Source organism: Trachurus japonicus, chromosome 3, assembly GCF_045865225.1.
Source record: "Trachurus japonicus isolate A0001 chromosome 3, Traja_1.0".
Taxonomy (NCBI): Eukaryota; Metazoa; Chordata; class Actinopteri; order Carangiformes; family Carangidae; genus Trachurus; species Trachurus japonicus.
In genome coordinates this window covers 27,600,019-27,615,428 of record NC_140909.1, presented here as the reverse complement: position 1 = coordinate 27,615,428, position 15,410 = coordinate 27,600,019, and the positions used below count along the sequence as shown (strand labels likewise).

At 41.1% G+C, this 15,410-nt stretch overlaps 2 protein-coding genes across 7 annotated transcripts in view; both read left to right on the top strand.

The window, feature by feature from the left end:
• The window catches only part of znf609b (zinc finger protein 609b), an 89,416-nt gene extending 85,612 nt beyond the window's left edge, over positions 1-3,804 (top strand). The window contains exon 8 of the mRNA XM_085768826.1: positions 573-3,804. Within this exon, the coding sequence (XP_085624952.1) occupies positions 573-616 (44 nt within the window). The 3' untranslated portion in view covers positions 617-3,804. The remainder of the gene's footprint in view (positions 1-572) is intronic.
• Positions 3,805-5,341: 1,537 nt separating this feature from the next.
• gramd2aa (GRAM domain containing 2Aa) overlaps positions 5,342-15,410 on the top strand; it is a 37,460-nt gene continuing 27,391 nt past the window's right edge. For 2 of the 6 annotated variants that reach the window (XM_085768782.1, XM_085768773.1), the window contains exon 1: positions 5,536-5,809. In XM_085768782.1, the coding sequence (XP_085624908.1) occupies positions 5,670-5,809 (140 nt within the window). In that variant the 5' untranslated portion in view covers positions 5,536-5,669. Of the gene's footprint in view, positions 5,810-8,675; positions 8,881-15,410 lie in introns of those variants that run through there. The other 4 variants (XM_085768807.1, XM_085768799.1, XM_085768815.1 and 1 more) reach the window with 3 other exon arrangements.

Here is a 15,410-nt window from a genome sequence, read left to right as displayed (position 1 = left end):
ATAGAGATATGAGAGCAAACTGGACTTGAGGTACTTTAAGTATCCAAAGGATTCAATATACGGAAAAGACCTTACTACAGCATTATGTGATTTATACAATACTGTATGATTGTATCACTCATTGTATGCATTCAGTGTTAGTTTAAAGGAGAATTCTGGTCATTTTCTAAGTAATGCTCTACAGCTTTAGGTCCCCGGGTGCTACCATAGGAAAAGACCTAAAGATAAAAATGTGTCAAGTTTTTTTTAGCCATTCATATACTATACTGTATGTTGTACTTGTACCCCATTTTTTTATTTTGTGATTCTAAAATGTGGTTAAAAAACCCAGAATGACAGTTTCCCCTGAAATTTAAAGTAGAGCTCTTAAATAACCTGAAGTGGTGAAGTGCAAATACCTCAGGAATATAGTAAAGTACAGTGCCCGGAGTACACGTCCTTACATTGCACTACTGCAAGTGAAGGTTTGTAAAATATTCATGAACTCCTTTCCTTTCCGTGTCTGTGTTTTATCTGAATGAATAAGTAATCCGCCCATAAATAAGTGTTTCCTTCTTGTGTGTGTTTTGCAGGGAAACCTGACCGTCACACCTCAAGCCTGCAAAGATTCATGTGACTGGCTCACATGAGAAGAGGATCTCCTGGGTGTTACCTTTTAGACATCAGTTGAATGGTGTTTCTATCTATATTTTTATTTCTTCTGCTGAAAGGCTACGGCAGATTGTCATTTTTTCCCCCCTCCCCTCCCCTCGTAAATGACCCCCAAATTCTCCAAACCTTGGACTGTAACAGGACTGATAAAAAACCCAGGTTCAAAGCCATCACTCTGCCCCATCACGCAGAGGAAACACCAACCCGCTGATTATCTAGTCTTTGCACTGTCAACAAATACAATGCAAAAAGAGACTATTGGACTGCCAGAACAGCTTTTTTTTGTTGTGTGTGTTTTTTTTGTTTTTTTTTCCTTTGACTGCATTGTTTTTTGTCGCACGCAGAAAGAAATTGGCAGTGATGTCGGGGGAGTTGGGTGGCTGATGGGAAAGGGGAGTCAAACTAAATTAAAGACTGACAAAAAAAAAAAAGTGAGTCATACTGAAATGATTTCAACTCTTATGTCTTTGGCTTCTCGTACGCCGTGAAACAACAGTATATCCTTAACTTGACAAATGTTTGGCTATATTTTGTGGGGAGAGAGAATATGGCAGCAGCTGCTTTCTTCAGAGACTTAAGAGCCTGAGACTGAAGTTTTTTTTTGTTTTGTTTTGTTTTTTTTCATTTTCCATCATCATTGTTAATTCCCATCCTCTTTGAACCCCACAGTGCTCGTTTCAGGGATGATGTCGTCATGTTTTGCGAAGGGACCGCATACACCTCAATGGAGAATAAACACTATTCATGTTTTTCTTTTCTCAGTAATATTTTTTTTAGTTCTACTCCATATCATTGTGTTCATCTTTGAATGTGTCTGATGCTGGTATTAGTCCTGTTTTTCTTTTTTCTTTGCTCTCAATGAAAGGTTCACATCTGTCTTCACGCTCACTCGCACCAGTGAAGCCACATTAGCAAGCGATGAATTCACGGGGCGTTATCATCACAGCGTTAGGCCACCTGTGGGTTTCTTTTTGGTGTTTTCACTGTACAAGTGTGCTTCATTCAGCTCATCAAGTTTGATTATTTTCTGCAAACAATGTGAAATTTCACCCAACACGTGTATTTTTCTGCTGTAATATAGACCTTTAGCCTACCTTTATGTGCATAAATGTTTATATTTATCCCAGCACGCAAACTGTTTTAAGAACCATCACTGTCAAATAGCTCCCGGACTTCACAACGTTGAACACTTTGTGCTCAGATCATTGCAGAGTCTCTTTCTAGATGTCTCCGTGTGCTTCTTCTGTGCCCCGGCTTCGCTTGTCTTGCCTCATATCTTTTTCTTTTTTTTCTTTTTTTTCTTATATTGCAAAGATTTCAAACACATCACAAGCTTGGTGCATGTCTTTATTCATCTCAACATACAGTGTGCAATTAGACTGGATGCAGACCTGTGAATCGGTGCCCATGTCACGGCGACTCTGTCAGATTACAAGAAAAACAAAATGGTGAATCAGTCAGATTTTTTTTTCTTTAGGTTATTGTTCATTATTTTAAAAAAAAAAAAGAAAAAAAAAGGGAGAGATTTTTTCTCTTGGTGCTTCGCTTGCTTGTGTGACTTCACCATAACACACTTTCACCTCAGGCGGTTGTTAGCATGGTTTTCTTGCCAGCAGCTTTGGGTCAGGCTGAAACTGGGCCAGTGAGTCTGATACCTCAGACACCGGGTTTTTCTTTGTTGGGTCGCTGCCTGTGCTGTAAGGTCAACCACTGGCACGTTAAACAAAAGCGCATGAAATGACCCACCTCCACCTCCAAAAAACAAAACAAAAAGCCTTCTTTCTACTATTGCTGAACAAAAATGAAGTAATCAGATTCAAACAGTGAACTTAATTCACAAGACGGAGTGAGTCAGTGAAAAGCTTGGAGCAAACACGACGGTGTAAACAAGTGAAATGGGACTTATGACACACACACACACACACACACACTTTACTGAAGTGGGGGAAACTCTGAGTTGCCCGGTGAGCTGAATAGAAGCATGTTGCTCTAGGCTTTTCCTTTGGATCTCCATCTGATGGTGCCACTCTGTAAAATTAAACCAAGTCTGGTTTACAAAAAAAAAAGCTACACAAAGGGCAAGCGTCAATATGGCCTGTTCTAGCGAGGTCCCTCTTGGCTTTAAATTACACTTCTCTCATACCTCAGGGCTTGTAGGTGAAACTCTATCCCTATGCTATTTGCATTGATTTGAGTGGGCTTCTGTTGATGGGTGTGAGAAAAGCACATTTTCTGCTCTGAGCTGTGTGTGCTGTGGTGGTTCATTCAGAAATGACAAACTGGCCCAGGACAGAGTTTGTGAGAGGGGGGATGGGGGTGTGTGGGGGTGGGGGTTGTTAATATGCCATACTGTGCTGTTGTGGGTTGTGAACAATCTTTACGTTCCTCTAAAGCATTATAATGAGAGTACATTATTGACCATGTTGTCATTAAATTTAATTTTATTCATTTTGGTTTTACAATCACCTTTAGTGTCCCCATTGTATTTTCTTTTTTTTTCTTAATTTAACACTGTATGTGATCAAGCCACCAGTTAATCTCATGTCTAACACCCTCAGCGGTTTGTTGAGACACTGAAACTGCAGCTCTTCATCCTGAGGTTCTTGGACATTCCAAGTAAATAAGTTGACAGTTTCTCCTTCCAGGATTTTTTTTTTTCTCCTGCAAGATGATTTAACTTTTTGTCTTTTTGCGCATTTTTAAAGAAGAATGGCTGACATGAATAAGATGAATGTGGTGGTGTTTGACTTGTACTTAATCTGTAAGGGTAATCTAGGCAGCTGTGATGTTGTCATTAAAAGTCAGTGGGTTTTAGTACCAGCAGACTGCATACATAGTTTTATCAGACAATGGTTGTGACAAGTGCATTTGTTCTCTCTCTGAGAGTAGTAATGTTATCTCAGTAGTAAGCAAAGCCCAGTGAAAAATCATATATACTAAAGTGTATGAAAAAGCCAGAACAGTAATGTTTGCTATAAACATATTGGAAAGTGCTTGGCTCTTGTATTTTGCAGGACTGTATTTGTTTCATGGTGAAGAGTATATTTATTGGCCAGCAGTTGTCTCAATTGGTGCCTAGTTGAACATTCTTCTGTGAAAACACAGAGACACTTGCTCGTTTGTCCTTTCCCAACCCGCCTACCGTCACACAAACCCCCGGCCCCCGCCCCCCCTGCCCCATCCCCCCACACACACCCACCCCAAAAGTACCAGCACTGGTGCTTTGCAAGGATGTTTACAATGTCTTCATTTTCTTTCTGTGTGAGAAAATTCAGAACTCTTTCTCCCTCTCCTCCTTTCTCCCTCCCTTCAGGAGTTTGTGTAAAGTGTACATTACCATGGTTCTTTTTTATACAATACTCTGTAACTTGCCTTTGTAAATTTGGGCTGGAAAAATAAATCTTTTTATGAGACTATCTGTCCTGGGAACTGCTCTATGGCTCCTGCTCTGTCATTGCTGTGGAGTTAAGAGACGGTAACGCTGTGGAGTTATCCTGAGATTTTACTCTGCTGCGACTGTTCGGCGTGTGCACAGGCATTATCTCCAAATAAATACTTGATTTCAATTTTTATCTCAGTAACAGTGGACTGATTCCTTTACTCCTTTTTCTTCAATGCAGGACGGAGAGGTATAGAAGATCCGTTGTGCCTACCTACTTCCTAAATGGTAGATGAGCTGCCAGACAAATGAATTTCCCTTTGTCGATTAATAAAGTCATTCTTATTCTTATCATTTACTAGAGTAGACGAACAGACAATACTTAGAAATTCATTTCAGGAAACAGAGACTGCACTGTGGGCTTTGGCCACAGGAGAGCAGTGTCTCTGAAGAGGCCTAATAGGCTTACAACACACAACACACACATCACAGTCTATATCATCAGTCATGAGGAGAAAGAGTTGGTGTAGTTTAAGGCAGAGGTCTTCAACAGGGGGTCCGCATGCTGCTTTCAAATAAAAACGTGGATTTGAATAGCTTGTCTGCATGATCATCATGTATTGTTGATACTGGCATTACTATCAGTGAACAAGGTCTGTTTATACATGGCAGAGAGATGGCCACCCTACTCACTGTAGCTTGTACTCATTCAGAAAAAACATGAATATATGAACCTGTGTATTATTTGAATAGCTTAGTATTGCATTATTGCACAACAACAAGCTATGTTTATTCATGGTACTGGGCCCAGTTTGATATAAGTTGAAGACTTCTGATTTAAGGGATATGTAACTGATTCAGTGGGAGAAACAGCCCTACCATAGCAGCTATGACATAAAGTGTTACATGATTTATGTTATGTCCTGTGACATGTCTGGGCAAAACTTGACTCACATTTACTGGCACAAGCTTCTCAAATTCCTCATGTTTGATTTTATCTTTATTATATCATTTCAAATTGAAAACTTTGAGTCCAAGGCTTGTTGGTCAGACAAATAAAACAACCTCAAGATTACTGGGGAAATTATGCTTCAGTAATTAACAAGCATTTTTCTTAGACAGTGATAGACTGAAAACTGAAATGACGACTAGCTGCAGCCCTGGCTGCGCTCAGACCAGCTGTCAGCCGTCCATCACTCAACGCAAACACTGCGCAGACTTTATCTGCGTCTGCTGTGGCGTTCACTTCTATCAGGAAGTTTGGATATTTTTAACTGCCCCTAATGCTCCTGAACAGAGAGTACGCTCTGTGCATTAGCATAATGCAACATCAGTGACAGGGAGTGATTACGCTGGGGATGATTTTGTTGAGTGTAAATGTGAAATCTGATTATCCTCTCTGCTCTGCAGAGGGAGGAGGGAGAGGGAGAGAGAGAGAGGGAGAGAGAGGATGAGGTTGGCTGCAGGATAGATTCAGAAGGAAGGAGGGGTTAAGATAGCAATGTGCTGAGCCAGTGGCTTTTCCACAGAGCAGCTGGCTGGCATCAGGACAGGACAGGCCGCTCACAGGAAGGATACCTTGAGGACGGCTCTCCTCCGCTCGCCGTAGGACACTGAGGCTGCCTTCCAGGAGGTGTTCATGGGATGCACTATCTACGCAGCCAGCCCTAAGGCCCTGCCCGCCGACGAGGCCCCAGGCCAGGACAGATACTACCAGCTCCCCCACTACCGCCAGCCCCATGGTAACTGCAGTCAGAGGATAGCAGCCAGCAGAGCCAGGTCAGTCCACAGCACACAGCAGCAGCAGCAGCAACACTGTGGGTGCTGCTCATGACTTAAAGTGGATCCAGGTAGAAGCAACTGATGCTTGTAGTTAGTGAGCGAGTCACAGAGGAGCAGGTGCAGACAGTGTGAGCTGGATGTGTCTGAGGGTAGCGCAAACTTTGGCATCAGGAAGATGTTGAGCGTTTTTTCACATTCAGTTTATTACATCTAGATTAACCAGATTTTTTTTTTTTTAAATTCAATGCATCTAACAGATGGAAATAAGCAAAGGAGATATTTAAAGGGATAGTTAAACATTTTGGTAAATTGGCCCATTGCCATAATCCCAATAGTTTTAATTGTCGGTGCAAGCTGTTTTTAGAATGGTGGAGCAGAGCCGTGAGGTGCTCAGAGCTACACTACAGAGGCTAATGGGATTTCTTGGTTTCCCTCATCAAACTAATCAAATACACAATCCAACAACTCCAAAACACTCTGGTGGACAAGTTGTGATCTGCACATTCACCACGCTATGAGATAATAACGGAACATTATGAGACAGAGTTATTTTCGAGGCAAATTCATGCAAAACCGCTGATACACGTTCCCGTCGAGGGCTGTTTTTCGGCAAGCAGTCTCTGCACCACCAGAACGTTTTGGAGTTGTTGGATTATGTATTTGATGAGTTTGATGAGGGAAACCAAGAAATCCCATGAGCCTCCGTAGCGTAGCTCTGAGCAGCTCGCGGCTCTGCTCCACCGTTCTAAAAATAGCTTGCTATGAGATAATAACGGAACCTTACGAGATGGAGTTGTTTTCAAGGCAAATGCAGATACTGCTTGGCGAAAAACTGCTCCCAACGGGAGCAGTGGTTTTGCATGAATTTACCTCGAAAGCAACTCCGTCTTGTAACGTCCGACAAATAAAGGTAACAAACCTACTGCTAAAACTATAGGGATTATGGCAATGGGCCAGTTTGCCAAAATGTTGAACTGTCCCTTTAAGTTAACACTAATGTGATAAATACTGATCTTTTAAAATGTATTACGATATACAGTTGCAGTTAGGACATCCAGTTGCAGTGATTGAACTGTGCTTCTGGTATCAACATGGGTAGAAACATGGAGAACAGGCCAACAAATAGGCTACATGTCAGCACTGCAGACAGGCAGACACACATCACCATGCTGAGCCCAGCATGTTGCCGTCGGTGCACATCACCACACTGTGTCTCCAGACTGAAGTGGTCTTTTGCAGTTTGCTCCACCTGAAGTTTTGCCTGCAGGTGAGAGTGTGAGGTTGAATTGCTGCTGACTGGCATTGTGAAGCTGATATGACCCACATTTGCAGCAGTGTTTGGTTTGTGATTAAGTTAGACAAGAGTTTATACGTTAAAGGAGGGGTTACTATATTTTCTGTGTCTGTGTGTGTAAACTGAAATGTTTCCTGACTGTGACAGAGCCGAAATCATTTTTAACATGGCTGACTGTGTGTTTTAGCTGTGTACTTCTTCGTGCATCATGCTTTTTTCTGTCATTAATTGTTTAGTATAAAATGTGTCTACTTTCACTTAGTCTCTAATATGTAGCTAATGTAATGTAACTAGAGCACAACATCATCTATTGTGAAAGAAGAGAATTCAGTTATTATTAGAATAATCCTCCAGTAGATATAAACTTTAACAAGTTGACTTTATCAGCCACACGCCACATAGACAGTTATTTACACTTAGACTGCATCCAGTGGTTCCCAGTGTAGGGTTGGGTTGCTTATATTAATATAAGAACATTTAAACCACAACAGAAAGTTGGTAGGAAATATTTGTTGGTTGCTGCCATTAACAATAGCTATCTGAAACACAATGAGGAGACTGATACAATATGTTGTGTCTTGTTTGAAGCCAAAAAGGCAGAGAAACACTGGTTCAACCCATTGGGGTATGTTCTATGTGATGAACGTATCATGTGTTTTTAATGTAAAAATCATAATCTGCAAAGGCATCACTAACTACAGAAGGAGCAACAAGTAGAATATTTCTGTGTGTGGAAAGGGTCAGATTTTTTCCAACATGTAAAGCACTTTATATGTTGCATACATGAAAGTTGCTATCTAAATAAAGTTTTGAAGTTTGAAGTGTAGTTGGGACATGTAAGGCTGCAGAGACGGTTTAGTAAGAAACCAAAAAGGTCAAGGACAACGTTTGGTGTAAATTTTAGAAAAACATTGCACACAACACAACACTACATAGGCCTAATAGTCTTCAACAGGGGGTCACATCAATTTTTGGCTGATTAGACTTTTTTTTTTTTGTCATTTCCACTTTTTTTTTTTTTTTTTTTTTTTTTTACAATAAAAATGTAAGTTTGAATAGCTTGTATCCATGAATAATTATCATGCAATTGTCAGACTTTGTTGATATTGGCATTGAGACTGCCCCAGATCTGTATCTTATATGAATTAGGCTAAATGCACAATAACATAGGCCAGGCCCAGTTTTTTTTAAAAACACTATTCAATATAGTAGTGGTTCCCTGCTCCATCTCTCCATCAGTCTGGGGGTCCATAATAGTTCACAAAATGATCTGCCTAAAATTAACATGAAAATAGCATGTAGCTACACTAAGCAGGCTATGGCACTGTAAAAAAAAAAAAATCAATCATAATATATTTATATAGTAACCGCCTCGGCTGCAACATTAACGGTGAGGCCACGCAGGGGGCTGGTAGTGTTTCTCCCCATGTGTAATGATCGGTGGTTAAGTTATTCTGGGAACTGTGGGAGAAAATAGCGGCGGTGTAATCCCTGCCAGGCGGACAGACAGACAGACAGACAGACAGAGAGTCAACACTGGGCTCAAGGTAAGCTCAGCCCACCTCTCCACCGGCTGCAGGCTGCAGCTCCGTCTGAGCCGCGCTGCACTTCAGCTCCGACGACCTCTGTGGAAGTGGAGCCTCGCGTGTTTTCAGTCAGTTCTTCGTGGGTAAAGGACGTGAACTAATGTGGCTAAGTAACGTTACGCAGACCTGAGGAGTTTCGTGGAGCTACAGAGCGACAAAACAACGTTACGCCAGCTCGTGAGCTACAGGTAGGCGAGAGACCGCAGCGGGAGCTAAGCTAGCGAGAGGTAGCGTTAGCTTTCCGCTAAAGACTTCAAAATAAAAGCATAGTAAACTAAATATCGTCGGGTTACTGTTGGTTAGACAAAATAGGGCATTATAGCAGATTATAAAATGATACCTTGGCCTATGAGAATATTTTTGTTACATTCGTCTTCTTACAATAATTAATCCCTTGAAAAAGATGAATCAGCAATGACAATAATTGTTGGAAACAGCTCTGTTAAATCTGTTTTAAAGCGAAAATGGCTGCATGAACTGTTGAGAGACATTAAATGAGAAAACTAAATGTTAGAACCATATAGTCTTAGACTTATTTCTTAAACACAAGGAATGCTGAATTGTGATAAATATTTGTCAACATTATATTACACATAAGAGTTGTGCAGCTTCTTTTATGGGCCATTTATTGTCTATGTGAAGTGTGACTGTAAATGTGTTGTGTTGCACAGACCCAAAGTGACTCTTATTCCGCTTTTATTTTGAAGGACCACTTCTGTTTTGAACTTAACTTGCCTTCTGTCAACAAACTTGACACATTTCTGCTTATGACAACAAAAGCCACTTTCAAAGTCAAGTGCTGTAGCTGCAGACCACATACTGCATTTCAGGAAGCAAGTGTATATGTAGTCACATGTAAAACAGTAAACTGTCACAACTTTTGTTAATAATTTTGCTTAGGCTATATCACAAGTAGGAAATGTGTCAAGTTTGTCAGGCTATGTTACTTAGACTAAAAGTATGGTACCTTGTTTTCCCCCCAACAGAGGTGCAAATATAAAAATAGACAACTCACTGTGTGATACAACAAAAACACACATCAAGAAATTAACATTTCATTTGACTTGTCTCCTGATATCCACTTTGCATTTCACATGAAACCGTATAGGCTGAGATCTTCAGTAAGAGGAACATTTGGAGCCGTGTGCCGGCTTGAAAACACAGATTGGTCATCAAAGGCTGTTTTGAGGTTCTTGCACAATAGGGAGGTTATTTCAGGAGGTCTCAAGCAGAGTATCACAGTCCAAAGGCTGCGCTTCTGTTTCATCGACTGTCTGCGTCTGTGTTTGTGAAAAGGCCTCGATCACCTTTCTGGAGACTGCCAACAACTTAATGTCGTCTCATAATAAGACAAATCCACTTTCAGCTTTTAAGACAAATTAAGCCTTTGTAACTCACACCCACTTTCAACAAAGCTGGCGGTGCTGCTCACAAAGCTGTGCCTGCTGTCTTGTCAGGGACTCTCCCTAAGGTGTGTGTAGACTTGACAATCATATACAAAGAACTGCCATTGGCTGTTAGTGGCTTTGTCTGAGTTAATGCAGACTCATCGCAGGAGTTGTAGTGTGTGATTTAGTCTGCTTATCTCCTGTGATTACAGCAGAAGTAAGCGATCCGGTCGTTTTGGCTAACTTACTGTGAGCCGATGGAGTTAGCAGTCCCCGCCCTCGTCCCTACGTCACCACATTCACGCGCATCCCTTGGCTGCACACACAGAGAGGACCGCCCCTTTATGCCGTTCTCTCTCCTCATTGGATAAAGGTTGTAGGATACAAGGAAAGTTTTCTCCTCTGCTTACAGCAGAGCAGAGTGACTGACAGACCCGTGTTTCAGACCAAACACTCTATATAAGTAATTGCTGTAGGAAGATATAACTATTTAAGACTTATATTAACACAAACATTCCGCTTACTTCTGCTTTAATGGGGGGCAAAGAGGAAGGGCACAATTTAGGCAACAGTGGTAGCTCGTACTAAATGTGTATATTTATATCTGAGAAACTGATCTGGCTTTAGAAAGTGACAAGAACAACAACAAATTAGTGGCCGAGGTCGGCAGGAAGCGAGCGCCTAGGCACAGAGAGAGCGCAGTGAATCAGCAACGGTCTCGGTGGATAGCAACCTTAATGAGATTACAGCTGATTGGATTGAGGCTGTCTTGTGACAGTATAAAATGTTTGTCTCCAGAGACAAAGAAGGACATGGATGTGGAGACACAGGGTGATTGAAGCCTTTCAGTCAGCACGGTCATGTAAAAAAAACAAAAGTCAGACCTCAGCTGAACCTTCCTTGACCCTGCTGCTCTGTGTTGCTCATCTCTGTCACGACTCCACTCACTGTGGTGGTGTGGAGGTTTGACTGTGATTTCAGAATGATCACTTCAGTTACCCAGGATTTCTGTGCACAGATTAAAGGGATACTTCACCCAAAATCAATAATTCACCAATTTTCTACTCACCGTCATGCCAAGGAAGGGTTTGTAAAGTTATCAAAACGCTTTAGGAGTTCCAGGGGGGGTCCGGCTTGCAACAGATTTTCATATAATGGCGGTGGATAGAGTTCACTTTTGAATGATCCAAAACACACACTATGAAACATCCAGATACCTCCATACTGATCCTCCTACTGACCCAAGTGTCCTGAAGCCGCCACATGAAGAAGTTGTTCATAAAAAAATAATGTGATCTCTGTTTTTAGCCTTGTTGTAGCAGTAGCTCCCAGTGGCTGTACCAGATGTGCTATGAGATGTTCTTCCATGTTTACGTCATACATCCAATGGTTTACAATGACGAACGAACATCTCGCAGCAAATCTTGTGCATGCGCACAAACATCAACAGAGCAAACAACTTTTTGATGTGGCGGCTTCAGGACACTTGGGTCAGTAAGACGAGCAGTATGGAGGTATCTGAATGTTTCATAGTGTGTGTTTTGGATTCGATTTAAAAGTGAGCTCTATCCACTGCTATTATATGAAAACCCGTTGCCAGTCGGACCCCCCCTGGAACTCCTGAAGTGTTTTGATGACTCTGAAAGTTCTCCGAACCCTTCCTTGGCATGACGGCAGATAATTGGTGAATTATTGATTTTGGGTGACGTATTCCTTTAAGTTTTATTTTATAAACATGACTGTGAGTGATCGTAAACTGGCGGCATTCCCAGCTTTGTCTGGCATGTGTGTTAGATTATGTGGTACATTTTTCCAGTAAAACAAAAGTATACTAGATTCTGACGGGGAAAAAAACACACTGCCTGCCATCAAAGTTTTTTTTGTCCTTGGGAACACCTAATCAACATCATCATCATCATCATCATAAATATCAAGTTTATTTCCTCATACAGTGTCATAACATGCAACTGTTTAGTATCTAATTTGATAAACACACACAGGTGTTTTTCCCAGGAACTGGAAGCATATACTATATACTGTATGCAACTGGATGGACTTAGAGAAGCTGCTTAAAATGAGTTAGTTGCTGAATCTAAAAGCTTCTTCCCTCAGAGAAACTTGGTTACATGTGTAACTTTCTGATCAAATGACCAAATAGGAAACAGCATCTTGCATTGAATAGTTTGCTAACTAAATCATCCAGCATCAAACAGGATTAACCTGCAAATAAGGTTATTAGCTCATCTGGCTCCTTCCTGGATACATTTTTGGCAGCAGCATGGGGAATAACTAAACTTAAGTTGGAGCTTTGTGTGCAGACAGTGGCATACTGACAGATGTATTATAGTCATGAGACAGAGAGGAGGTTGCAGCTCTTAGTGTAGATGAGGCAACATTCTTTGTTTACTTTTTGATCAATTGTTTAATCCGAGTTCCAGGAAACCCACGCAGACTAAATAAGACTCAAGTTAAATGAATGAAACAACCTCATAGCCCAACTCACATTTGATATAATGAGAATGTTTACCCTCAGGATGTTTGTGTGGATGATTGTGACATGTGACTGTGGTGTGTTTAATATGTTTTGGACATTTTCTGAATGCAGTTAACATGCAAAATGTGATTCCTCTGCCAGACAAGAGCACAGTCTGGTGTCCAAAAATTCCCAGGTAGAAGGTCACAGGGTTTTTCCCCCCTGTTTTTTAAATAAGGTTAGCAACTGTCAACAGTGCAGGTTTGTGTTCTTGTTTGAGTAAATGAAAATCAACCAATAGGTCAATCACAGTACTTAAGCTGTGGGGTTTTTTTGAAAACTGAAAGTTAGTTTTTTTTTTTTACATGAACAGACTCAATCAAAGGCTGCATCAACATGAGCACGTTTTGTGCAGATCAGAGCAATTTTAAGGAATATACATACTTTCACCATCTCACCAGTCAGTGATCTATGTAATCTGATTACAATCATGCAACCATTCCCATTTGAACATTACCATTTAAAAGAGTAGCTAGTCAAACACAGTTAGAAGCTTGCCATAGCCTTTCAGCTAAACTGCAGCGGTGCCTTCATTTTCCCCTTCGCCTCACATCTGGGATCAGATATCCCTCTTGCAGGCCCTTAACCTCAGGCTTAAGGTGAAAAGACCCCTTATCTATTAACAACAGGCTCTTCATCTCCCATCCAGGCTGCTGTGATCACAGATAATCAGTCAGATGTAACCTCTGCCACCAGGAAGCCCCTGTTGTTTGAACAGGTCAGGGGCTGACGTAAAGCTTCTGGCCAATTAGAGATAATACATTGGAAAAACTGCACGCAGGGGCCTATTTCCATCAGCACCTGTAATTATACCAGAACAGGTGGTAACGACTTCCCCTCTCCCAGAGGAAAAATATGGCGCAGGGCAGGTGTGTGTTTGTGTGTGCATTTTAAAAAGAGAGGACATTTGATGTGCTGGTGAGAGGGAGAAACAAAGTAGATGGGTTTTAAATTTCCTCATATTTGGCCTGTTATGAAATGACAGTGCTACAAGCAATATCACCATGGATAACAATGCACAGCAACTAGGTGCAGATGTTGCTGGGGGGATACGGGGAAAATTATAGACCTTACTCCTTTGGGAAATAAAATGAGGATTTTATTTGATAAGAAGATAAACAGCAACGGATTAAAATTTCATTTGATGCTGATACACATGTTGTATAGCAAACAGCAGCGCATGAAAAATTATAAAGCAAGCAGAGAAGAACCATGAAGTAAGGAAAATAAAATGAATGGATAGTTGAAATAGATAACACAGGTTGAAATAAAGAGATAAAAGTAATGGATAAAAAATAAGTATAAAGAGCTGACATAGCAAGTAATACTAGTCATAGCAGTAGGTTCATTACCTTTAATTGTCGGTGCAAGCTATTTTTAGAATGACGGAGCAGAGCCGCGAGCTGCTCAGAGCTATAATAATTGATATAATAATATAGCCTAATAATGGAACGGTACGAGACAGAGTTGTTTTCAAGGTAAATACAGAGACTGCTTGCTGAAAAACTGCCCCCAACGGAAACACGCATCAGTGGTTTTATATGAATTTACCTGGAAAACAACTCTGTCTGGTAACGCTCTGTTATTATCTCATAGCGTGGTGAATGTGCAGGTCACAACTTGTCCACCAGAGCGTTTTGGAGTTGTTGGATTGTGTATTTGATGAGTTTGATGAGGGAAACCAAGAAATCCCATGAGCCTCTGTAGTGTAGCTCTGAGCAGCTCACGGCTCTGCTCCGCCATTCTAAAAATAGCTTGCACCGACAATTAAAGGTAACAAACCTACTCCTAAAACTATAGGGATTATGGCAATGGGCCAACTCACCAAAATGTTCAAGTATCCCTTTAAAGTCATAGATAAACAGTTGGCATAGTTAAGTAAAAAGAAAGGACTGAACAAAAATGTTAGGTAACGGTTGAAAGTGCAAAGTAAAGGCTAACTGATCAAACAGCCAAATTTAGTGGGTAAATAGTTACAATAGTAACTAATAGTGGCAAATAATAGCACTAAACATGTGCAGCAGACAAAAGAAAGACAGGTGTTCCTACATGACATCTGTTTTTCCGTTGCTTTTCAGCTCTCATTACAGATGGAGAGTGTGAGCCTCGTTTTTCCTCCCACATGAAACCATTTGCTGCAAAAACAGCATCAACATGCATCTACATTGACCCGAGCCACCCAATCTATCACAGTGAACACCGAGCTGCTTCCCACAGACTTTCTGCTGAATCGTTCCTTCGCTGAGTGCTTTCATTTTTCTGTGTCATACTTTTGCTGTACAGTACTTGTTGTCAGTCACCACCCACAGGAAGGAGATGTCAGTGCTAGGGGAAAAAAACCCTCTGCTTTAACAACTTTACAGCCAGGCCCTCGGTTTTGGTCCCGAAATGTTGTGTGAGGTGCAAGATATGTTTTCAAAACATCTGAGTCAGTTGACAGCAGTACATCAGGTCAGCCATCTGCACAACCTCTGAGGTGCTCTATCTCTCTGTGGACATCTGGGTGAGCGCAGACACTGTCCCCGTTTACACAAGCACAAGAGTGAGCTTTATTTTTGCTGAATAGAGACATTGAATGTGGTGTAAACCAAGAGAATCAGACTTTGAATGTTGCATCACTGCTGTGTTGATTTTGAAGACAGAGTCCACTTGTTTTGTCCCCGTATGCTTTTTTGGGAAGAACTGTATTTGAGGCCAAAACCTTGACACAAACACAAACATCATTTTTCTTTTTCTTTTTTTTTTTTTTTTACACAAGTGTAGATGAAAGCGGAGTGAGAGGAGCCTGCTGCTAACA